Here is a 25,301-nt window from a genome sequence, read left to right as displayed (position 1 = left end):
TGCAGCGGAACCACATTTATTGTCTTTTTTATTCCACACATTTTTGTTCTTACAAAACCTGGTGTCCACATTACCCACAATGCAACCTGACAGCAGACAGGTTGCATTGTGGGTCCTCAAGTGACTTCAGACTTCACACACTCTAAGCTTTAAACAACTTTTTCCACAAATTTTGATTGGCGGAGGTCCTCATGAACTTTTTATCTGAACAAGTTGCTTGTGTTCTTGTCCAGCAGGTATCTAGTCATGGCTAAATTATCCCACTAGGGGCAAAATGGGCCTCCACTACCTTCCATTCTGTATAGTGTGTATGTATCCACTCAACCACACACCATTTCCTATTCTGGAGGACTTCCTCTTCCCAGGTTTGCCATGATCACTGCCTTATAAGGCCCTTATCATTTCAGTTGATATTGTGATCAGGTTGTGTACATTCCCCAACCAGTTTGCAGTCAAATTGTGGTAAACCAACAGACACACCTTTTCAAACCCTCAAAGGTCTGGGGCTGCGGCCACTGCCTAATTTGCCTCAATGATAATCCAGCCTTGAGTACATTATAACACCATGCTAGTTCTGCTGTCTTTCAAGTTACACCCATAATGCTTGGTAAGTCTACAAACACAAACATATCTGACACAAGCTGAAGGCTATTGGTCATAGAAGCTTGTGTCTCTGTATATCTCATCTGTGAAGGTTTGATTGAAGTGATACTTTTGACCCAGTTCTCCTCTAACCTGATAATAACACAGGGCACTGAAATTCTACTACTGATGAAGGTTGACCAGAGTCACAAATTGCATATAATTCTTGACATGAGACAGAAACTAAATCATTTTGGCCATTAACACAAGGAAATTAATGAAAAAAGAAATGGTCACCACTCCATATCAGAGACTAAAGAGCAGCTGTAAGATGAAGGATGTGGACAGTGCGTGTCCTCTTTGGTCTGGAGTAGCTGGTGAGGTGTGCCATCTTTGGGAGTTCAAGGATCCACAAAGGACACTGCAATGTACCGGACACCGGCGGTGGTTGGCAGGCCCTCATGGTAGTGGGTCAGGCGACCAGGGTGCATAAGGGCCCAGCCTTTACGAGGAGCCTGAATGGAGCAGTTGTAGCGGAGGAACCTGCATCCACCACCCTGCAATCACAGCACAACACATATTAACATCAGAAACCTGAAGGTCTATGTGGTTTTGCTTGTTTTAAATCAGCCTCAATTTTTACAATGTGTTCATTTGATTTGATTTTAAATAAAATGTTATTTAACAGGATACACACAAATACAGAGTACCTCAAAATGTGAATATTCAAAAATGATATTAAGATTTAATCCTCAGAAAGCCTTGTAGGATTTCTTACACACTTCATAATATATCATCACAACAGCCTCACAAATAATAGTGACTGTATTTAGCAGTTGTTTTGTCTCAGTTCAAACCCATGAAGTATGAATCAATCATACTGTGGACTCATGGCTGATTATTTAGCACAGTTTTTTTGGGAGATGCAGGGAACAACATGGACGCAACAATGAAAATGAGGCTCCTAGTTTCAGCTTTATGTATCATGCAAAGAAGACAGACTCAGAAACAGAAATGACACAAATGGAGAATTGAAACGCCAGGGATGGTGATGTACATGCCAGAGATATGATGGCAATGATACAATTCTGATTTCAGCTTCATGCTTTATCAAACCTTTGTCTTACATTGTCTTGCTTGTGTTCCTCTATGTTCGTGTGAAAATGAAAAAATAAACAGGGTTGTTAACCCTCTAGGTGCCCTGGAGCAAAAATGGGCCTTGATCTCCTGTTTCTCCTACTCTCTGTACATTATGACTGTATTACTTAGTAATTAGTCATCATGTTCTGTCCTGCTCTCATGTGTATAATGGTTATATAATTGTAAAAGTTGTTCTGATGATAGCATTGTTTTCTTCCATATTATTCTTATCTATGCTACTGGACCACGAGGAGTTGGCAAAGTCAGAATGTTATTAAATCACCACATAGCTGCTTTAAACATTTGGGGAGATATTCTACTTTCATCCAGGTGCTTCATGTTGTCATGATTAATATTTGCTTAAATAGCAACACAGCCATTTTTTTCTACCACCACAAGCCGCCAAATTCAGGACAATTCAAAACCTACACATGGGGAATTTAAATGGATAACCTCTCTGACAGCAGTCACTGTGGGACACATTCATGATTCATAACTGTCGCATTCCATGGAGTGCAGAATCTGTTAGAGTCTGTTACTGCTGATTAAGCCTATTAGTGGTAATTAAATCTCTGTATTATGCAGTATACCAGTTTTAAATCTGCGTTTTACATCAACCAGCAACAACTGGCTTGCCAGAGCTAAGGAGGGGAACAAGCAGCAACTAGGAGTACGGCAAAACCTATGGTGGAAAAACCCAGGGGACATCCAAGAAAAGTCTCTGATGCTCCAGATAAAAAAGAAACTTGGAGGTCAGAGGAAGAATTTCAGCTGGTGTAGCTTTTCATCATTTGTTTGTGTAACTAACTCTTGCTGCCTGAGGGGGGAGACAAAAAATCCACACTGCAGGTTTCAGAGACAAATGATTTCAAACGGAACAGCACAAATTGTTTTGTCAGCTATTAATAATGATCAAATGGCACTTGGTGATAGGAACATTACAAGTACTGATGCCTCTGATGCCAGCTAAGTTTGCCAGCTAATACAAACAGGTGCATGGGTAATGGGATTATATGTTGAGTAAATAATGTTTGTGCTACACTAGCTGTTTTTTAGGAATGTAGAGACCATACCTTTTGGAAATGACAGATTTCTTCCAACCTCTAAACAGACTCACCTGGTAATCAAGGCCCACTTGATTGAGTGCAATGTTTATAGTGAATGTTGAGGCGTCATGGTGTGGCCTCAAAGAGGGCTGCTCATCTGGCTTATATCTAACTACAAAGGCCAAGTCAAACTGAGCCTGCAAACACACAGACAGAAAGGAGTCATGCAAGCATTCACATAGAAACTGCAGAGACAGAGTGTGTGTACACATGTATGCCCATCGCAGCACCTGGTCAATAAAGCCAAGAATCAGCTCGGTTCCTATCCCAACATTCACTTCCAGAGATGGAGCAGAGAAGCAGAGAGAGAGGTGCAGATCACCTGCATCATCATGACCTGTAGCTTCTGTTACCTGCCAGCTCCTCCTCATTTACCTGGTAGTCAATGCCTTTGCTGTTGAGAGCTATGTTAATAGTGAATGTGGAGGCATCATGGTGAGGGACAAGCAGGGGCTGCTCGTCAGGCTTGTACCTCACCACAAAGTTCAAGGGAGTGGAACACTGATGAGAGAGGACATGTTGGTCAGCAGAACACATAGACAGCAGCACAGGAGCTGATGTGTGTGTATGTGTTAGAGAGCACTTATATGTGTAGAACAAGTGGTGTATGAATGTGTGTGTGAATGGGTGGATGTGACCTGTAGCGTGAAGCTCTTTGAATGGTTGATATGACTAGAAAAGCGCTGTAAGTACAGTCCATTTAGCATTTTTCCACAAGAATAATGATTAATCACTTATCAAACCTGCGAGTGATTCATATTCTGACAGTTATCTTGACAACACTGTGATGTCAAGAATGACTATATTTTCATATAAATGATTATATTATAACTCTTTTTCTGCCATTGAACTCCACCAATTAACCTCAACTATTTCTTCATCTACACCTTCAACATGTCTCTTAGACCCCATCCCAACTAGGCTGCTTAAGGAAGCTCTGCCCTTAATTTGCAGTCCTGTATTACATATGTTAAATCTGTCCTTGGTAACAGGTTATGTGCTGCAGTCGTATAAAACAGCTGTAATCAAACCTCTTCTACAAAAGCCCACTCTAGATCCAGATGTATTAGCCAACTACAGACCTATACAGCATTCGATTGGCGTTAAAGGTACCACACTAAACTGGTTTAGCCAAACTCCAGGTTTGACTTAGGGACATTAAAACTTGGGGATGACAAGCAACTTTTTACTTTTGAGCTTAGACAAAACCAAAGTTACATTGTGCTCCCAGAATGCTGGTTTACTGGTGGTTCCCAGAGTTTCCAGGAGTAGAATGGGAGGCAGAGCCTTCAGTTATCAGGCTCCTCTACTGTGGAACCTTCTCCCAGTCTGGGTCCAGGAGGCAGACACCCTCTGTACCTTTAAGAGTCGGCTTAAAACTTTCCTCTTTGATAAAGCTTATAGTTAGGGTTGGCTCAGGCTTGAACCATCCCTTAGTTATGCTGCTATAGGCCTAGACTGCTGGGAGATCTCCCATGATGCACTGAGCTTCTCTCTCTCTCTCTCTCTCTCTCTCTCTCCATCAGTATGGATTCATATCCCATATTACATGTTACTAACTCAGTATCTCCTCTTTCCTGTAGTATTGTGCTCTTCCGTCTCTCTCTCCTCTTCTGTCTCTTTCTGCAGGTATTTCTGCCTCTGGAGCTGTAGAGTCTGATCTGTGATGACAAGTCTCCTGCTGCTCCTACAACTCCACTCAACACCTGTTCAACTGTTATACTTAGAAATTACTAGTACTGCTCTAGCATTATTGCTACTTTTGCAATTACTACTTTAATTATCACTACTATCATAACTACTACTGTATTATTGGTATCACTTTGATTTTTTTTACACAGACAATGTAACATGGACAAGTGCATCTTAAAACAATAATGGGGCACTGAACACTGAAACAGGTTTTACTTAGAAGGCTTGTAGGCTTATGAGGTTATATAGCTTATAAGATTGAGTTAGTTATTTAGTATTTCTGTTATACAATTATTTACATTCCTCAAAATAACAGGATCTTCTGGGACGATTGAGAGTTTGATGACAACCCAAGACCTGCCAGAAACCTAACATTGTCTATACAGAGAATAAACAGACAATAAGAATCCCTGCCACTTTGGTACTTTATCGGACTGACACACACTTTCTGGGAAATGCTATGCCACTCTGTAACACAGCTGAAGACATAGAAGGACAATCAGATGTGCAATATTTCTGCTTAATTGTGTTCAGCCAAGATGATCAATTTCAGCTATTAAATTTCAAGTATGAGACATGAATCTCTCAGGAAGGATGAATGTGAATGTCTTACCTTGGTGTAGTAACCAGGATACATTTTCTCTGTGATCGGTGCTATGTACTCCAGTAAGAATTTATGCCATTCCTTTTCAAAGTTGATTTGATTCATGTGAATATCGATGGTGGGGACGTTTTCATAACCGCCTTGGATTCTGGTGTCCTGAAAGAAAAGAAAGTAATCAGTTAAGACATTAGATATCAACAAAACTCACTCAAAGATTCTTTTGGCTTTGAAATCAGAGCTGCCTGTTGACTTGGGAATCTGATAGACTGACAAATTACAGCAAAATAAAAAATAAATAGTGCCATACCACCCATATAATCACATACCACATTGTTTCCTCCGGACCACTTCCCATAGTGTTCCATTTCTTCAACTAGGTGGTTACAAGCAACATCAGAGAAAACTGGGAACCAGTACACATCAGGACAAGGCTGGTGGACAGAGGACACAGCACAATTACACCACTGAATGATATCACCTATTTCATACACTTGCACTGTTATACATTTAGGAAAATCCCCTGTCAATATCACTCTTTCTTTGAAACTTTTTAAAATGAAGTCTCAGCGAGTGACTTTTTAGTCTCTACTTTGCAGTCCAATGCAGTCACAGTATTAACCCTTTACCGGGCAAGTGACTATATATGGTAACTTCGCAGACATCCAAATGGCGTCGCTACGTGGCCCAGTGAGAATCAATATTATATATATATATATATATATGCCTGAGCCACAGCTGCTAGTTCTAGTTATATTTATATATAATTTGTTATTTATGTTATATATAGATATATGTGTGTTATTTATGTTCAATGGAACATGTTAAAAATAATGTTCCTTTAACTTTATATGTGTTTTTCTATTTTCTTTATATATACACCTTTTAGAATTTTTTTAACCTAGACAGGCAAGGAATCACATATGGAAACTTCAATGATCTTGATTTTCTACATGAAAATTGAATATTTTCAAAAATGTCACAAAAGTAAAAAAGTCTTGTTGTGCCCTGCTATGACACTCTAGGGTTGAAATTTTGAAATTCCAAGTATTTCAATAAATGCCCGATAAAGGGTTAAAAGCAACACAGAGGGACAGAGGAGTTTACATGTGTTCAGTTCCTTCTATGAAAGAAAATCAGTCATGCAGTTTTACTCTGTTACAATGTGGACAATCATGTAGCAATTTCATCTGTGTGAAGGACAACTTGTGTTGTATCTCACAGTCTCAATCAGCTTGTCTTTCATGATGTGGGTGTAGTTCTCATTAATGTAGCGCTCCTGCCAATCCTGAAAGAAACACACACCATGGACAATTCAGTTCAAACGCAGAGCGTGTTTACAATGTATCTGTTGTCATTGAGTTATTATCCTGCCTGTAAGAAGGTCAAATTTTCAAACTGCACTGACAGACAATACTACTACTGTATCCATGCTACTGCTACCAGTTTTACCACCACCACAATGACTATTTCACTGTTACTGCTACTGTTGTTTCTACCACTGCTAGTTACTATGCATTAAATAAATTGCTGACGATCCTGTTGCTACCAGTGCAAATACTGCGCTGCTACAGTTAAAGATGTTCCAGGGCTGGTATGTATAAAGCTGCATGGAGGAATTAAGTATAATTAAGAATAAGAGCCACACATTAACATCCCTAAGCGCTAACGCTTGGTTTCATCTTCCAAATGTCCAAAGTTCCGCAGGTCTTCATCCCTCTTACAGATGCAAGCTCTGTCTCAACAACTGGGATAGGTACATCACAAAACATGAAAAACTGAAATCATCAAATTCATGACATGCTGGAGGATTCAGAATGAGCACAATCAAATGGTTTGATTCTCACATTTGGCCTTATGCAACATAATAAAACAACAAAACGTAAAGCTGTTGTCTTATGATGACAGATGTGACCAAGAACCCAGTGGTCATTCTGAATGAACTCCAAAGATCATGTGTGAAGATGTGAGAAACCTTGCTTGATTTTTGCTCTGATATACATTGTCATCTGTGAGACCTGTGGATCTACAATCAAGGTGTAGAACCATCTCAAAGACAATCAAGAGAAATGGGAGACACCTGAGCTAAATTTCAAGTGTCATAGTAAAGGGTCTGAATACTTATGTTAATGTGATAATCAGTTTTTTCCTTTTTAATAAATTTGCAAAAATCTCTAAAACTGGTATTGCATGTAGACGTGTGAAGAAGAAGGGGTCTGAATACTTTCTGAATGCACTATAATTTCAGTTTGGAGGCATGATGGGTAATCCTAATCATGACAAGATGTGCACAGAGCTGAGATTACAGGTGTCATGCCCCCCTAACACTTCATCTTTAGAGGCCTGCCATTGGCTAATTCAGTGCTCAAAGGAGAGCACTGTGAACTGACATAACAATAGTGTTTAGAGATTGTTTTGACCCTACAGTTAAAGTTTAGGACCATTTCAGAAGGTTTTATACATACCACCTTGTCATATTGATCTAATTACTACCACTGCAATGACCAACACAGGTCATTGTGTTGGTCAATGACCCCACACTGACCCTATCACTACTACTTCAACAGGCAGTAATCTGAACAGTGTATAGGTGCTATTTTCAGACATTTACTCAAACAGACTCTCACCAGTGGGTTTTCAAAGATCTGCCACAGATCATTATGAAGATGGCTGGTCTGATAGTTTTCTGTTGACAGGATACGACCAAAACTGTGCATGTTGGTTACATACATGAAGATTCCCTGTGAGAAAGATTCACAACAGATCAATTATTATGATGGACAATTTTACAGTAACAATCATAAACCTTCATTTTTTTTTATTGGATCATAGACTCATACATTAATTACAACAAAAAGTGAAAGATGGAGCAAAAAAGGAATGAGTCACAATTAACTGAAACTATCCTTTACACGCTTTGTCCATTGTTTATATACAGTACATGCATGTTAGTAATACTATGTTATTTCATTAAGTCAGTGTGGAATCCCTCTTTTTTTTTACTCACCTTGTTGCGTGCGTTGTCACAATAGGCCATGTCAGGGTCTAAGATGTGTGAGTTAAACAGCTCATAATCTGTGAGCTCTGATCGAAGGAGGCTGGCCTTCACCAGGTACACACTGGACACATACGGGACATTCCACACACCCCTAAAAACCACAACAGTCTTAGACAATTTTCATACTACTAGGATCTAATATCATGAATAGATGTTTTCAAATACAGTAAATTCAAAAATATGAAGAGAGGACCAGCCCTTTATTACATAGAGCAATTTGTTCCTTCTCATTATATTTTAGTAAGAAGCCTCCCTGTTTTATCTGTTTTCATCTGCTGTTGATGTAAGTTCTCCATGCCCTCAATGTTTGTCTTCTAAAATTCAGAATAATTTCCACTGAACTAAATCCATTCCAGTACAATAACAGACATGTCATACTCACTAGTTTCTCTTTTCTAACAGATATATTCTTTTCACAGCACAACAGCTCCTTCTTTTACTTCTACACTGTCATTAATGAGAAACACATACAGGAAGTATACATTTTTTTTATTCAATAGCTTAGTGATCCAAAATGCAGGAGTAGTAAGTATTTAGTAAATTAAATGTGTGTATTTGAAAGAAAGTGTAATGAAAGTAAAAGCAGCAGAGTGGTTAGTATGACATGACTACAACTGAACTAATTATGGTGAATTTACCATTAGAGATATAGGTCATTTCACCCATTTCAGTCTTTTATGCAGCCTTTATTTGTTTGTTCTCACCAGAGATTTGACCTTTATTTCTTTTATTTGAGAATTTACAGTAGGTTATGGGTTTAATCAAATTCTTCTTTGGTTAAGGATGCTAAGGATATTTCCTACATATTTCTCTATGGCACCCCATTATTGCCTAAATGATCACTGTGATCAGATGCGGTGTGCACAAGTTGCCTGGACTGTGATGTCAGTGGCTCTTCAGTCTAGTCAGTCAATAAAAAGTCTTGTTGCTAAATGAAATCTTTAGGGAACAATGTTTAAACAACTTACACTCTGCGTCCTTGAACTATGTCTACGTAGTCCTCAGACCTGGCGTAATAGCCGTCTGCGCTGAGGGCTCCCCAGAAGTTGCTCCACAGTCGGCCAGATCGAGTTATCATCGGTGCTACAATAGAACTAGAGGACAATAAAAGGGCGGGTTATATGTTTTAATCTGGCCAAAAACAGTAAGAATGATGTAATACATACTAATAAATAAGTATAATGAAGAGAGTTACTTCATTTGGTGGGGACTACAGCAGTCCCAAGACATCAGCTAGCACAAGATTATTATTAATATTCAAGGATGCTAAATATACTTGCAGGTTTTGTTCAATGAGTATTTTGAGTGTGTTCTCATTCTTTAAGACCACTTCAATGTCCAAGTTGAGGAAGTAGTCACAGTCCTTGTCCTTTCGGCACATATCACTGAAAAGGAAGGAAAGACACTGAAAGGTCAACATGTATGCAACACTGCATCACATTTAATGGCAGTAATTCAAAGGGCATGATGCTACACTGTCTGTAAGCCTTCATGAACTGTTCAGTGGACAGAATGTATGAGGCTATGTCAAACTCTTGTGTGCACAAAAGCTCCTTCTATTTTCATTGTGTAAATACTTTGCAGTAAGTCCAACTGAAATTGAAATTCTTTTTTTGCTAAGAGATCAAAAAATAAAAGCAATCATAAGTGACCTATTGCCCCTACAATCCTGCTCAACACACACCGGTACTTTTGTTATTATTATTAATAGAGCCCAAACACAAAGCCTGCAAAGGCCCTATTGGAATTGCTCCAATTATTATTATTCCCGTAGTGCAACAGTCACCTTTTTGAGGGCCTAAATGTGCTCAAAAACTCACAAAACTTTGCACACGTGTCAGGCCTGGACAAAAATGTACGTATTTTAAGGGTCTTGTGCATGGGCGCTGCAAAATGGCTCTCTAGCATCCCCTGGAAATTTTCAAAAGCCCCTTGCCATTGGGCTTACTTTGTCGCAGGTGGACGAAATTCAGTATACATAGGTAACATGTCCTGATGTACAAAAAAGTCTCTTGACCTCTTGGCCTAAAACTTACAGGAAGTTGCCCATTTTATTTTTAATCTGAATTTTTTTCTCATTTTTGGGGACATTGTGTTTGATCAAATTCCTCCTTTTTCAGTAAGATTTTATTTTACTGACCTCAAACTCGGTCAGAATACGCTTAATGAGTTTGTGATTAAAAGTTATTCAAAGATTTACAGAATATTGAAGGGTGTGGCCACAGTAAGACCTTCATGATGCCTTATTGTGAAAATTTTAGCGATATGCTGAAAGGTGTGCCTGTGGCGAATTTTGTTTTTTTTTCGCCATGAACCAGGAAGTTGATGTAACACTGAATATGTTGTCAGATCTGCGCCAAACTTCACACATTTGAAAAGGGTCCTGGCCTGATGACATCTGTATGCCAATATTCAATTATAAACATAGCACTGGGTGCTTAGCAGATCTGCATCAAATGTGATTAGGAAAGCCTTAAGACCTTCATGATGTCTGACTGTGAAAATTGTGAGGTTTTGTTGAAGGGCGTGCCCACAGCAGCATAGCAGATCTGATGCTACTACGTCTTGACCTGAAGAAATCTACATGTGTCTTGCTGAAAGCATAGCAAAATGGCTCAATAGCACCATCTGAAAATTTTCAAAAAACTCTTACCATTGGGCTTAGTTTGTCCTAAGTGGATGAAATTTGGTAGCAATATGTAACATACGGCACAGAAAGTCGGCAATTTTGATTTTAATACACAAATTTTGCTTATTTTTTGCCATTTGGGGACGTTGTGTTTGAAGTCCTCCTAGAGATTTTCTCATACTGACTAATTTATTAATTGATATAATACCTGTGTATTATTAATACCTGATTAATACCTGTGTGAGTTAACATTATCAAAAACTTTACCTGACATTGATGGGCATGGCCAATGCAGCACCTCAAATTTTGATGTCTCGCCATGAATCAGGAAGTTGATGTAAAACATCAAACATACTTTGTCAAATCTGCCCCAGATTTCACAGGTTTGACAGGCCTGTCCTGAACACATCTACATTTCAGTATAAAGGAATAGCCATAGCGCCACCTATTGACACTAGGAAATGATGTGTTTCATCCAAGTGGATTGATCTGATTCACCTCAAATGTGGCCAGACAAGCACTAATATCACAAAGGTGCTTATGGTGAAGCCTGTAGATCTTCATGGGACGCCCTTGCTGTGGCGCTGTGGCGAGTTTCGATGGTTCGCCATGAAACAGGAAGTTGTTGTAACTCTCATATGCACTGTCCAATTTGCCCCAAACTTCACATGTCTGATAAGTGTCATGGCCTGAACACATCTACATGCCAATATTCAGCTGCAGTCACAGTGCCACCTACTGGAAACAGGAAATGACACATCAATGTACTCTTCCCAGCAGCTTGAAACAGATCCATTTCACATTTGGTCAGAGAGCGAAGAGGGCACTTGTCAAGCAAAAGGACAGAGGCTCAAGCCACTCTTAGGGTCTGTCTGTGCAGGTGGCTGCTTTTGTCCATGATGGGAATATGCAACTGATGGGCGCAGTAAGGGACTTTTGACTCATTCATCCTGTGTAGGCGGTCACGTGGTTTGTGGAACCACATTGTACGACCTGCAGGGACATCGCGGCCACAGGTCCCCTGATGGTTGCAAGGTGCAAGGGCCCATTTAATGCTGCTTGCAGCTTTAATTATAATTATTGTTGTTGGTTTCTCTTTCTCTCTCCCCCCCTCCTTCTCTCTCTCTCTTTCTTAACCCAACCAGTCGAGGCAGATGGCCGCCCACCCTGAGTCTGGTTCTGCTCGAAGTTTCTGACTCTTAAAAGGAAGTTTTACCTTGCCACTGTCACTAAGTGCTGCTCATGGTGGGAACTGTTGGGTCTCTGTAGTATAAATAATATTACAAAGAGAATACTATGTAGACATGTTAAAGGGAAAAAATACATTATATCAGTGCTTGTAATGTATATAATCTGACATACCACCATTGACTATAAGATAAGGTTCTCCTCCAGAAATGTTTAAGATATTAAAAAAACAACACTCTGTTTTGAATAATAACTTGTGCCTGATATATTTTATCCACCAAAAATGTCAATTACCAAAATAAAATGACATCTCCTCTTTGTCCATTATTGAAAAACCCAGAATCTATGAATATGCAAATATTACACATTTGCACGGTTTAAGTTCAATACACAAGACACTGTGAAGTCCATTCTCAATTTTTGTGACCTGGAGGCTTTAAGTTTCCACAAAACATTTGTTGCTGCAAAATTGGTTTTCTACCTAATTGTGATGTCATAAAATCCTGCTGGTGCACAGAGAAAGATTTAGAGAAACCATTAATAAAAACACTGACAGAAGACTGACTGATTCCATGAATAAGATTATTAAAAATGAGGCTTAATTAGGATGAAAAGATGACAAGATGCCAAGTGAATATCAAAGTAACACACAACTCCTTTTGTTAAATGACCAGTATATTAAAGGAGCTTTGTCTGATTCCAGTCATGCAACTGACCACAGGTTACATGGTACTTACAGGCCCAGGTTGCGGGAGGCAGCTACATCCATGTCCTCTTCAGGCCCAATGAATTTGATAGCCTGATAAAGGCTTCCATGATCCTGCATGAAAGAGTTGATCTGACGCTCATGATGCGCTTCCTAGAGGGAGAGGAGAAATAAACAATAAGAGAAAAAATTGCAGAACGAGAGTCCGAATTACAACAGGCACACAGAGCAGCCTTAAATATGAATATTTAGGGATGTTAGCAAGATAAAAAGCCAGGCTTTTAAAAGGCTTTACGATCGCAATACATTATTACAGTGCATGTGGCTTTTTCTATGACACTGCTCACTGTGCTTTTCATTGGTGAGATAACAAAGGGCTTTTATTTTGATGACAAGCTCTTGAATGATTTTTAATGTGACATAAAACAGGCATTATAAATCAAACAAGTTTATTCCTAAGTGGGAGAATTATGCCTTTAAATGCTTGTCTTGCAGTTCCTGTTTGCACTAAAATCAGCTCACTTGAGTCATTTGCACTATGTGACAAGTCCTCCACCTGGACACTAGGTGTCCCTGCTGTCTTGTCCCTGTAGTTTTCTTGTGATGCAGGTGGTGGGTGGAGGGTCGTCAGGTGAATGAGCCACATCTGGGCCTGGTGTGTGCTGCTTCTATAAATAACCCTCATTCTGGCCTCTGGCCGTTGTTAGTGATGGTCCTGTTCCTGGCTGACCTGGGTGGCAGCTGCCATTTTCTTTTCGTTATCCGTAGGTGTGTCGTCTTTTTAGTTAGGTTGATTAATTTACGCTTTTGTAAGTAAAATATTCTTTGCTATAAAAAAGCCAAAACGTGCAAACTCCCTTCCTTGTCACAGTTCTGTGACAACTAATATCAGGGGTCCTGTGTGTTTGATGCATGTGCATTCAGATTAAGTGAATTATGATTCTTAGAGGTGGAGTGAGTTTTGAAAAAAATTGCATCAGTTGCATTAAAATAGGTTAATTTACTTGTCACTGTCTTTTTATATTGAGAATTTTTTTCTTTACAAGTCTGTGTAGCAAATGAAACTAAAAACCCAAATCAAGTGCAGCCTAAAGTATTTAGATCTCTTGCTGATTGTTTTTATTTTGCTATCACTACATTTTGACTTCAGCGTGTCATTAAATGTACTACGTACATAGGCTTGCTTTCAGATGAAGTTATTTTGCTTGTTATAAATGTCCTCCTGTTACCTGGTTGTAAATGAAGAGTTTGAGCTTGTTCTTTGGATACTGGAGCTTCAATAGGCGTTCAAAAAACACTGTGACAAAAGGGGTAGGCTGCTGAATAAAGATGCCAATCACCACCTGCGGGTATTCACTCTCCTGTTGGAAAATAACAAGCATCATAACAATCCCAGGAAAAGGGGCTTATTATTCAGATTTGGCACCAAATGGTTGCAATATTCTCAATACTGATTAAAGGTAGTTGTGGAAAATCTTGGCACAAAGATTAGACATAGATGTGATCATCAAGATCCTATAAACAGACCTTGAGAGCTGTGAGAGGGCGGAGATCCTCATGACATACTGTGCATCCAGTCTCAAATGTCCATGTGTTGGGGATGTAATTACTCAGGTAGTTGATCTGGAGCTGAAAAACATGTAAAACATGTTCTTGTACATTATCTCATCTCATGTCACCTCATCTAATGTCCATTCCTTAAAGAACAGAATGACTGATTTTCAATATCTTAACAACAAAGCTTTGGCAAGGCTGACTTACTGGATACTTGTTACAATGTGAGTTAAATAAGTCTGACTGAAAGCACAATACTCATTCCATTGTTGCAGCAAAAAATCATGTCAATATAAAAAAGATTTGAATTCATACAATGAATAAAAGATCAATCAGGAATGCCCTCTGGGTGGGTATGCTGTTGTATGATTGACTGACAGCTGAGCTAGCAGGGGCACTAAGATGCAATGTAAAAACCTGTGGTGTACAAGCCAAGAACAGACTAAATCACTTGTTCTGTGATCTCCGTTGAGAAGAAGAACAACAAAAACATCTTTTGGTTTCGTGACATCATCTGGCCATGACATGTAACTAAAGCAGTACAGAGTTTACATTTTTTGCTCCTTTTAATAAAACTGTTAATGGCTATTAATGTGATTTCAGCTATAGGAAGTCAAAATTTTCATAGGGTAGCGGTAACAAACACTGGTTTACCTGCTACTCAAACATATTTTTCAGATGGACTTGGAGCACACAGACATTGCTGTCAGACTCAACAGTGTGAACATATGCACTGACTGAAGTAGTGGAATTCCTCAGAAATTCTCAAGCTGCTGTGTTTAGCATATGATGGGTCCATATGGTTTGATACCTTGGTTGGTCCATTGCCATGGATGATGACAGGCAGAGTATCATACAGCACGTTTCTGGCTCGTACCCGGCCATCCTCAAATTTCAGTACCACCTCATCTGGAAACACACACAAATCAAGTTCACTGTCAGTTCACTGGCAAGATTTGGAGACAATAGGAACAGCTGTGTGCAAAACTTTGGGCGCCTCAATAAGTTAGTACTCAGTAACTTCTGCTATTGCCAACTACTAACCATGGGAGTGGAAATAATCTGCTTCAGGGTTATTTGGCAGCCAGTGACACAGGAACATTACACAGACATAGGGAAGAATGGATTCCATTGAATATCAGCAAATTCTGGATGCAAATGTCATGCAGTCAGTGAGGAATGAAAATGAAAGAGGCTACAACAGGACAAGGATCCAAAGCAGATCTAAAAATCCACCATGAACTACTTCAAGAAAACAGAGACTGATTTCCTGGGTCCTGCTCCCTCAGTCCCCTGACCTGAAAACCCTGACCCTGAAAATCTGTGGGTAGATCTTGAACATGGTGTGTGTGCAGGACAGTTGAAAAATATCTCACAACTGCAGGAAAAATGGCTGAAAATTCATCAGTCAAAAACAGACAGACTTAGCAAGCTCTGACATATCTGCCAAAGGTAGGAGTGATTATTAAGTACTAAGTTAGTAGGATGCCCAGACATATACACATGTTACAATTACAGATTATGTTTACTGTTTATTTGTAACTTCATGAAATAAAAAAATATACATCATTAACATCTGGATGGAGGTTTGCTGCAGAGATTTACTTCCTTTTACTTCAAATCAACAACATATGCCGATTGTCCAGTGGGTTTAAACTTTAGCATAATGTCATTTTCAATCTCTATTCTTGTTTGCTCTCGTGCTCTCATGAAACATCATAAGTCATGTTACAACAGTAAATGACTGCACTGAGTGCAAATGTTCAAGTTCAGTAGATGATTGTATATTTAGTGAAAAGCATGGCAAAAAAGTCATTAACAAATGTAAATACTTGTTTTTTAATGTTTCTACTACTTGTGCCACTTTCAGTATTTAACACATTGTTCACACCATATCATGTTCTGAATTTCTAAGCATCAACCTTTCTGTATATGACAATGTAATGACACATCATTCACACCCCTGGACTCTTGATGTTGTCTACGTGAGATCTGGCACATCCATCTCACAGGGAACTCACAAATTCTTTCCTCAGCCTCAGAGGGAAAAAATCCTGCAGCCACTGCTGAGACTTCAACTCATGTCAAAGCACACAGTCCTGCCTAAATCACTACTATGTCGGCATTGAAATCTTTATGGTTTAAATTCACTACACCCACAGTGACGGAGTTGACAATTGTAATTTTCAATATCAATGGGAGGACATGTCATAACATAAGCAGCTACAGAACATACACAATGTTGTTAAAGTGCACTTAATTAATAACCATTAATACTGATAACATCAATACTATGATACAAGGCTACTAGGTGTTCATGTTTCAGTGTAGCAGGTTTACAGACACTATGAGTGGTTCATACTGTCAGACATTAACCAGCTAAGCACAAAATGTGCTGCATCTTTGGCAGTGGATTTTTACTCCTGAATTCTACCAAAATCAGTCTGATGAATAATTTTGGAATTATTGGAATTAGCAAAATTCCACTAAAAACAACTATGTCATTGTAAAAACACTGTATGTATTTATATCAGTGACATACATCAGGTTATACTGTGACTATAGTTCTTTGGGTGGATACACAAAACTAAAATCACAGTCTTCTTAGTATCCAAGTATCATTTCCTGTGCTTTCTCTGCTGATGCAGAGAAAGTTTTACCTCAAGTTAAACATTTTATGTAAGGATAAGGGAAGCAATCTGATCATCACTGAAGGAAAAGCACACTGTTAACAAATTCATCTTTTCAAAATGGACGAATAATCATCACATATAAAAATAACCAAATAATTGTGGCTACCACAAATGAAAACACATTTGTGGTGTGTATGTGCTTATGATTGACAAAATTATCACGATTATCACATTGTCATTTCAGTATTGTATAACAGATTTTGTACACTTACTGCTCAATGGCTGTCAGAGAGAGCACTACCAGAGATCATAAGATAGAGAGGAAGCTGGTTAGTTATTTGTGGTGGAAGTTTCTGATAATCCTGAGGTTGCCCTCTGGATAAAAAGAAACATAGTAAACACAGAAACATAGCAATAACTTCTCAAAGGTATTACTAGAAGAGTGCATTTAACTTTTCTAACGCAGTAAACTAAAAGGGTGTTTTGATGGATGCTTCAGTTTTAGCAATGTTTGCTTATTAAACTTCACTGACTGGAAATTGAAGGCACTCACCAAGGGCTCCATGGAGGTTCTGGAACAATCTGCATTTGCTGTCCAGTGTGATATTTATGGATTTCTGAAACATGGAAATACATCATTTTCTCTGTATGTGTTACAAACAAATCTAACAGGATAAATTCTCAGTAAAATCCAGTATTGATATAATGAGTATCAAACAATAGCCAGCACAGGGGGATGATACCATTTAGCTCACATAGGTACATTCACTACAATGTATTTCACAGCACTTATTCCTCCAGTACAACAACAGGATCATGTCACACTAACTACTCTCCTGAAACACAACTTTCTCTTTTTAACCCTAATGCTGCTTTCATTTGGAAATGAATTCAGTCACTTCTACTCTGCTGTTTTTTGGTTTGCTATTAAATTCACTTCTGTACTTCTGCAGAACATGAGAGATTATGCTAAACTGCTAGAAGGTTTTTAATATAAAACATCTGCTGAGTCTCAACTTAAAAGCACCCATAAAACTACTAAATGGAGGTGACAACAAATAATCAATTATTAAAAACATTATCCCTGTTAAAATTTGTAAAATAGGATAAAATCTAATTCTCAAACAGGGGAAATCAAAAAGAAATACTTGTCTGTCTCAAATAAATATCTGGCTTTCTCCGGACTTGTGGTCACTATTTGATAATTTTAGGGCACATCATAAAGTATCACCAACATTTTTAACAATGGTTTTAAAAAATAGTAACACCTATGGCTCAGGAGGTAGGAGCGATCACCCACCAATCCCCAGCTCCTCCAGTCTGCATCTTGAAGTATCCTCGGGCAAGATACTGAACCCCAAAATCACCCCCAGTGTGTCATCGGTGTATGAATGTGTGTGTTAGAGAGCACTTACCATGTGTAGAATAAGTGCTGTATGAATGTAAGTGTATATGGGTGAATGTGACCTGTAGTGTGAAGCGCTTTGAGTGGTCGATATGACTAGAAAAGCGCTATATAAGTACAGTCCATTAAATAAATCAAAGTACAGATCCATAAAAAGAATACTGCAGTGCTAGAAATCTTACTTTTTTTACTGGATCAATGTAAATCTTGGTGAAGAACAGCTGGTCACTCTGATTGTCTTCACCTGTCCAGTCAGAAACCATTTGTTTGATGTTGGGAAGGTAGCCAATGAAACCTGAGGACAGAAATGAACCCAAAGAAAACAGACAGAAAGTGAGAAAAAGATGGTACAACTCTAGACCTGTTCATCAAACACATTTGTGTTACTCTACTGAACTAACTGTGTATATCCTTGAGCCATAACAAATATGTTATGGATTTACTTCCTCGTAAAACATTTGCAAAGCAGATTTAAGTATTTAAAATCTTGTATTGTTTACATCTAAGTGCATTAGCTTGTAGTCGTCTTCACTGCTTTTTCTAGTGCACAGCTGCATATCTGCAGATCAGTGCTATAGTGTGACACCACTGGCAGAAATCTGCATCGCATTACCCATGAGCATGTGTGTCCTCATGCATGAGGGGACCCGCCCATAAAAACATTGCTCCATAGTGCAAGAAGTGGTCAAAAAGTCTGCCTTTGAGCTGAGTATGTGTGGTCAGTCATTTTCAGTCAGTGGTGCTCTGTTAACGAGCCCTATTATCTGAATCCTTTGTTTGACCAAGATATATCCGTGCCCTAATGAGACATTTCCCTCCTTAATTTTTGCCCTAATGTTACACTAAAGCAACTCATGTCAGTCTGTGGTCAGCCCAAGTATCTCTGCAGTGTCCTCTGTACACTTATTATAAAAATGAAACTTAAATCTAAACATCACTTCACAGAAGAGGTATTCTTTCTTTCTTTTTTTTATTGATCTTTAAGTCAATACACCACAACTATTTTTAGCTTTCAACTTGTCAAAGAACACTGTGGACATGCATGTATGTTAAAAAGTTAACTGCAATTTGCTAATTCCTAACTGCAGGAACAATTGTTACAAGCCCTGGTGAAAACCAAACCTCACATCATAAAATCAACTTTCTAACAAATATTGTATATACATATGTCATGGACCTTCTTCCCTCTGTGGTTGTCTAATGAGGCCTCCCAGGCTGTGTATAGCTCCCAATAACATCCCTTAGTGCACATTTTAGAAAAATCATTTTCTAACCCTCTCCCTAAACTGAGCCATCTCTAACCTGAAAGAGTACACTTCCACTGTGCCTGGCTACAACAAGTACTCTGTTGACACCATCACTGTGGACAGGTGCATCTGGGTATATCTGAACCAGAACCCCTGGATGACAAAAGAAGTCCAGATCCTACTGAAGGAGAGAAATGTTGCCTTTTAATCTGGTGACGAGGCACAGTACAGCGCCGCCAGAACCAACCTGAGAAGAGGCATTGAGGAAGCCAAGTCAGCATATAAGATAAGGATAGAGGACCACTTCAACAGTAACAACTCGCGGCAGGTGTGGCAAGGTCTTCATATCCATCAGCTCTCTGTAGCTTCATCCTCACAGTGCAGGAACATGAGGGGAGGCACACACTGAGGGCAGTGAATCCGAGGAAAGCTGCTGGACCAGATGGTGTGCCTAGAAGAGTGCTGAGAGACTGTACAGACCAACTGGCAGGGGTCTTCTACAATCATCCCGATACCAAAAAAGACCGGCACCAGCAGCCTCAATGACTACCGACCAGTAGCACTTACACCAGTCATCATGAAGTGCTTTTAGAAATGGGTCTGGAGCCACATTGAAGCAAGCCTGCCACCAACATTCAATTCCCACCAGTTTGAACACAGAGCTGACAGGTCTACAGACGTCACCATAGCCACAGCTCTCCCCTCCACACTGACACATGTGGAACTCCAGGGGAGTTATGCAAGGCTATTGTTCATAGACTTCAGCTCTGCCTTTAATATAATCATCCCAAGCAGACTGGTCACCAAATTGGACTTGGGACTCTCACACTCCATCTGCTGCTGGATAAAAGACTTCCTGACCAATCGCTCTCAGAGGGTCTCTCCTCAGCACTCAGCCTCAGCACTGGCTCCCCTCAGGGCTGTGTGCTGAGCCCCCTACACTGCACCTCTACCCACACAAGCAATGCCATCATCAGATTTGTGGATGATACAACTGTGGTGGGCCTCATCTCAGGAATAGATGAGACAGCATACAGGGCAGAGGTCCAGAGGCTGTCAACATGGTGTTCAGAGAACAACCTCATCCTCAACACCTCCAAGACCAAAGAGCTGATTGTTGATTTCAGGAGGCATAAATCAAACATTCATCCCATTGCTATCATCGGGGACAGCGAGAGGGTCACAGACTCAGGTTCTTGGGCACACACATTGAGGAGAATCTGACCTGGAATACTAACACCACTGCACTCCTGAAGAACGCACAACAGAGACTGTATCTCCGCAGAATTCTCAGTAAGAACAACGTGGCAAAGAAAAAGTTGTTGTCCTTCTGTCACTACTCCATAGAAGCTGTTCTGAGCCATGGCATCTTGCTGTGGTTTGCGGGCTGCTCTGCAACAGGAAAGAAAGCACTCCAAAGCACTGCGGAGAAGGTGATCAGCTGTAACCTGCCTTCTCTCCAGGACCTGTACACCTCCAGGACCCTGAGGCGAGCAGGAAAGATCCCTCTCACCCCGGTCACAAACTCTTCAGGACACTCCCTTCTGGCAGGAGGTTGCGTTCCATCAAAACCACCTCACACCACAAGAACAGTTTCTTCCTCTCTGAAACTGGGCTCCTCAACAAGATCTAGCCCCAACACACACACACAGTCTGTCACAGTCTGTATTAATTAATTTACATTTATTTTTATTATTTTTTTACCTTCTATTTATCTTTTTCATATTGCAGCAGCGTGTGAAGCTGCTCACTAAAATTTTGTTGTACTTGTACAATGACAAAGATTCTGATGCTGATTCTGGTTCAAAATCCTCAAAGGCACGATTTGGTCTACAAGTCTTAGGAGCACTGCACAGACTAGAGTATGAATCCTGTGTTAGGACCAATTCATTGAAAAAAAAAAAAAAAAGAATTCATCACAATATCAAAGCATGTGCTACCTCAGTGTGTGACATATCAGGACTGATGGACCTACCCCCTGAGCCCAGGAACCTGTTGCCCTCCCTGACGTGGGGGTGTTTGTCCTCCAGGTGTCTGTCAGGCCAGATCAGGCTCTCAGAGGAGAACACCACCTTGTGTCTGGCCTGTTGGAATTTCTTGAGCAGCTCTTTGGGACCCGAGGCGAAAACCACATCATAGCTGTGTCAAATTGGGAGTGAAAATAGAAAACTTTACTGCAACATGTAGCTCAGCTGTGTGTGAAGCCAGTGACATAGTTAAAGTAAATTAAGGGATTGATGTTTCAGTTTCAGCTCAGCTCAGCTCAGCTAATATAAGCATGTTACTCACTGGTTTTACATTTACTAAAAGAGCAAAGACAGCAGCAACTATGACAAAGTGATAATAGGCAGCTGCTGAGCGGTTTAACTTAAACAAAGCTTACAGGCTTAGATTTGTAACTTAACTTATAACTGAACTGTGTGTTCAGAAATGTCATACGATTGCTCACTACAGTGCATTTTGGAGGTAAAGTAAGAGAGAGAGAGAGACTGCAAAATCAGCTCACAAAAACACAGTCTGATATAATAACAGCTCATCAAGTTGGTGATGCAAAAAAAACTGCATTTAGAATGAGGTACCACACACTAAGACACATAATAAGTTTCTTTTAAGTATTCTTCCCTACATTGTTATTGCACTGGTGTGTGACAATACAAAAAATACTCAACCTGCACATGCAACTGCATAACCACACAGTGAAATGAATGAAAACCAATGGCTGCCTGGAAGATGGGAAAAACACACTGAAAAATCTAAACCCATCTGTAATGAGTTGGAGATTGTTCAGCAAAACCTCAGTTGAGTACCAGGGCCTAACTCTGATAGGGACAGTAAAATCTGAATCTCTGTCTGCAGTGAATCAACTCTACCTATCAATAAAAAGGATGATTTTGTCCTCAGCCTCCATCTCCTGCAGAGCCTCTTTGAGGAGTCGCACTTTCTGGCCTCCTCCTGGAGCTGACATGTAGTCGCCTCCTCTCCATTTCTGACCCCGACCAAGAACCTTAAAACATATATACATTCATTTACTTTCATTTGAATTAAATTTGGATAAAACACATTTATCCTGAAATCATTTCTGATATGAAAAGAAAAACAGCTTACCTAAACATTAGGTCTGACAAAAAAATGGGCTTATTTTTGTGACTCTAATACATTGAAAAGGGTTCAAACATAACTTTTCTTTGAGGCACAACTACTATGTCTCACAAAAACAGGGACTTGTTTTCTTTTAAAGAAAAGACAGATTTTCATGGCTAGACAGCAGGAAAGGAACTTTGACCAAGATCTTGCCGTGGGGGTTCTTACCTTGACAGTGTAGTTAAAGTGTTTAGCTGACCTCAAGAAACGCCTGAAGCCATCTGTCTCTTTGGTTGCTACTGTCATAACTAGAAGTTTCTCTGGAAGACACAACATGTAGAGGAATTCAGAAAGATGACACCATACATTCCTTTTTTTCTCTTGACTTAACCGTGAAACAAACCCAGAGGTACTGGCATAACTGTCACTTTCTTTGATGTCTTGATTGTGCACAATGGGAGTCTTGTTATACAGTATCTAAGCATAAATAAAACTGAGAGGTATAAGGTTCAACTCATCAAATCATAAGCAACACAAAATTCCCTGTATCTATCACTATATATCATACCCCCGATCAGAAAACTGGTTTTAACACAGGCACCCACTAAAAGACAGTGTCACAGGATTAAATGATATAATCCATGGTTCACCTTTGTCAATACTGTGGTGTATATGACATGTACAAATTTCCTAAGATGCTTACATATAATGAAATTACCAAAAGCAAAATGGCAAGCTACAGAATGGTTATTTAGCCTTGTTGATGACAAATGTGTTAAAATTATTTGTTGATCAGATCATTAATTGAACTAATTGGGCTGTAGGCTGCAGCCAGGAAAGCTCTGCTGCATCTTTCTCTCATTACCTCTCTTTTCTCCACCATAAAATAACCAAAAATATATATATATATATCTGACTGGCCTTACTGCTGGCCCGGTCAGCATTTTATTAATTGTTCTAATTTGTTATAATCGGTTATTAACGGCAGGGATGGATTATATTAGAATTTGTTTGGGGAATTACTGTCACACTGACAATCTATTTAACACAAGGCACTTACTATCACCTCCGAGGAAACACTGGTCCCGATATAGTTTTAGAATGGGTTTGTAAATCTATGCTGTATTTCTGTTGCTTTTCCTCCTGAATGTTTCCACAATACAACTACAAGATTAGATTTTATATAGTAATGGACACCATCTTAGAACATCTATAGCAGGAAAGTGTATTCATGAGACAAGCCTTCAGTGTGAGTTTATACCATTACCTATACATATACTTACAAAACAATCTGTTCCACTGTAGTTAGATGTTTTTTAACCACTGCTTTAATGAAAAAAGTGCACTTCAGTGAAAAAGTATCCTTATTCCTTGAATTCAATCAATGTAGCCTTCTGACAGTTTCACCAGTTTTCAGTTGAAAATATCGTATTTCAAGGTTTCGTCAACTAAAGTGTAATTTGATTTATAGCTGCTCTGTTTGTTCTTTCCTGTTTCAAACTACTGACCAAATTTCACCATATCTGGTTGACCTTTCCTAAGAAAACCGTTACTATGAAACTGTAGCCTGGATTTCCGATCATAATTCATTCAACATCACGTTTGTTTATATTAATGTGGCGTTCCTAACCTGGGCTGCAGTTAACGTTACTGTTACTATATTACTAACAGCGCTGAAAGGTTAGCGACTGAGTCTACAGCAGCCCAGTCCACGTCAGCGGCATGGAGGTGGAAAATAGCTACGTGCAGTTTTTCTCTCTCACGTACACAGGGGACATGGTGTTAGACTCATTTTTCTCATTCATTTTTCAAGAGACTCGTCGGAAGAAATCAACATATAAGTTACAAGATAAGATAATAATGTCTTATAAATAAATAAATAGTCATTTACAATTCGGCATACATCAAGCGCAGCGAGCAGCGTACGCAGTTGGTCAACAAAATCTCAGCAGTTCCTAATGGCTAGTGTTATTCAAGCTAAAACTAGATACACAGTGGACGGGTTTCTCTCGCACGTGGCTTATTTACTACCAAGTCTGTTAGAATGTTCTGCCAGACATTTTTGTCGATAAGAACGACCATATCAGTGTTAGAGGCTTTCCTTCAAGCGGGAACAGCTGTGGAGTCACGCTCAGGCTACACAGAGCTTGAGTGTCATTAACTTAGACTGTCATAAACCGAGATATGTTGACTTTGACGAACGCCACTGTTGTATTATTGGTTACAAAATGTAGGTTAGATCCAGACATTACGTTAGCCTTCCTGACTTACCTTCGGGGATTCGCTGCTCTTCACAGTTCATTAGAGGGGAAAATGCACAGATTAAAATCCCTGGAAAGAACAGCAAAGACCAAAGTCCCATTTTGGCTAAATTAAAGCTGAAATCCTCTCACGGGTCCCGGTCTAAACCAAACTGTACACTTTTCCTGCTGATTCCATCTGAGGAATCAAACTTTTTGGGAGTGAGTGAACAGCCTGCTCAACCCTCCCCTCGCCACCCCGTTTGCGTTTGTCTGTGTCCCCTCACACCCCACCCCCATCTCTCTCTCTCTCTCTCTCTCTCTCTCTCTCTTTCTCTCTCATAAAACAATCGCTCAGTAGAACTACAGATGTGCAGAAAAAAGAGTAGTAAAACAACAGTTTGGAATTCTTCTTGTTTTTATCATTCACATTTTTGTA

General features: G+C 39.5%; 1 protein-coding gene across 3 annotated transcripts; it reads right to left on the bottom strand.

Moving 5' to 3' along the window:
- plod1a (procollagen-lysine, 2-oxoglutarate 5-dioxygenase 1a) lies at positions 1-25,132 on the bottom strand. 3 transcript variants are annotated; one of them, XM_018701492.2, is made up of 19 exons: positions 24,894-25,132; positions 22,851-22,942; positions 22,412-22,545; positions 21,517-21,680; positions 18,477-18,589; positions 17,443-17,506; positions 15,068-15,165; positions 14,230-14,331; positions 13,932-14,063; positions 12,734-12,855; positions 9,460-9,564; positions 9,148-9,273; positions 8,129-8,270; positions 7,749-7,862; positions 6,344-6,409; positions 5,451-5,555; positions 5,134-5,280; positions 3,204-3,329; positions 1-1,139 (listed from the first exon to the last, which is right to left on the bottom strand). In XM_018701492.2, exons 1-19 carry the CDS (start codon positions 24,982-24,984, stop codon positions 984-986), a joined length of 2,199 nt encoding a protein of 732 aa, XP_018557008.1. In that variant the 5' UTR covers positions 24,985-25,132; the 3' UTR covers positions 1-983. The 3 variants fall into 3 exon arrangements, with proteins under 3 accessions (XP_018557008.1, XP_018557007.1, XP_018557009.1); XM_018701491.2 differs by lacking the exon at positions 3,204-3,329 and adding an exon at positions 2,840-2,965 and having other exon boundaries at positions 24,894-25,130; XM_018701493.2 differs by lacking the exon at positions 3,204-3,329 and having other exon boundaries at positions 24,894-25,131.
- Positions 25,133-25,301: the final 169 nt, after the last annotated feature.

The sequence above is a fragment of the Lates calcarifer genome, linkage group LG6 (genome assembly GCF_001640805.2).
Source record: "Lates calcarifer isolate ASB-BC8 linkage group LG6, TLL_Latcal_v3, whole genome shotgun sequence".
NCBI classification, from domain to species: domain Eukaryota; kingdom Metazoa; phylum Chordata; class Actinopteri; family Centropomidae; genus Lates; species Lates calcarifer.
Note: the sequence above shows the minus strand (reverse complement) of the source record. Positions and strands in the feature narration are given on the sequence as shown.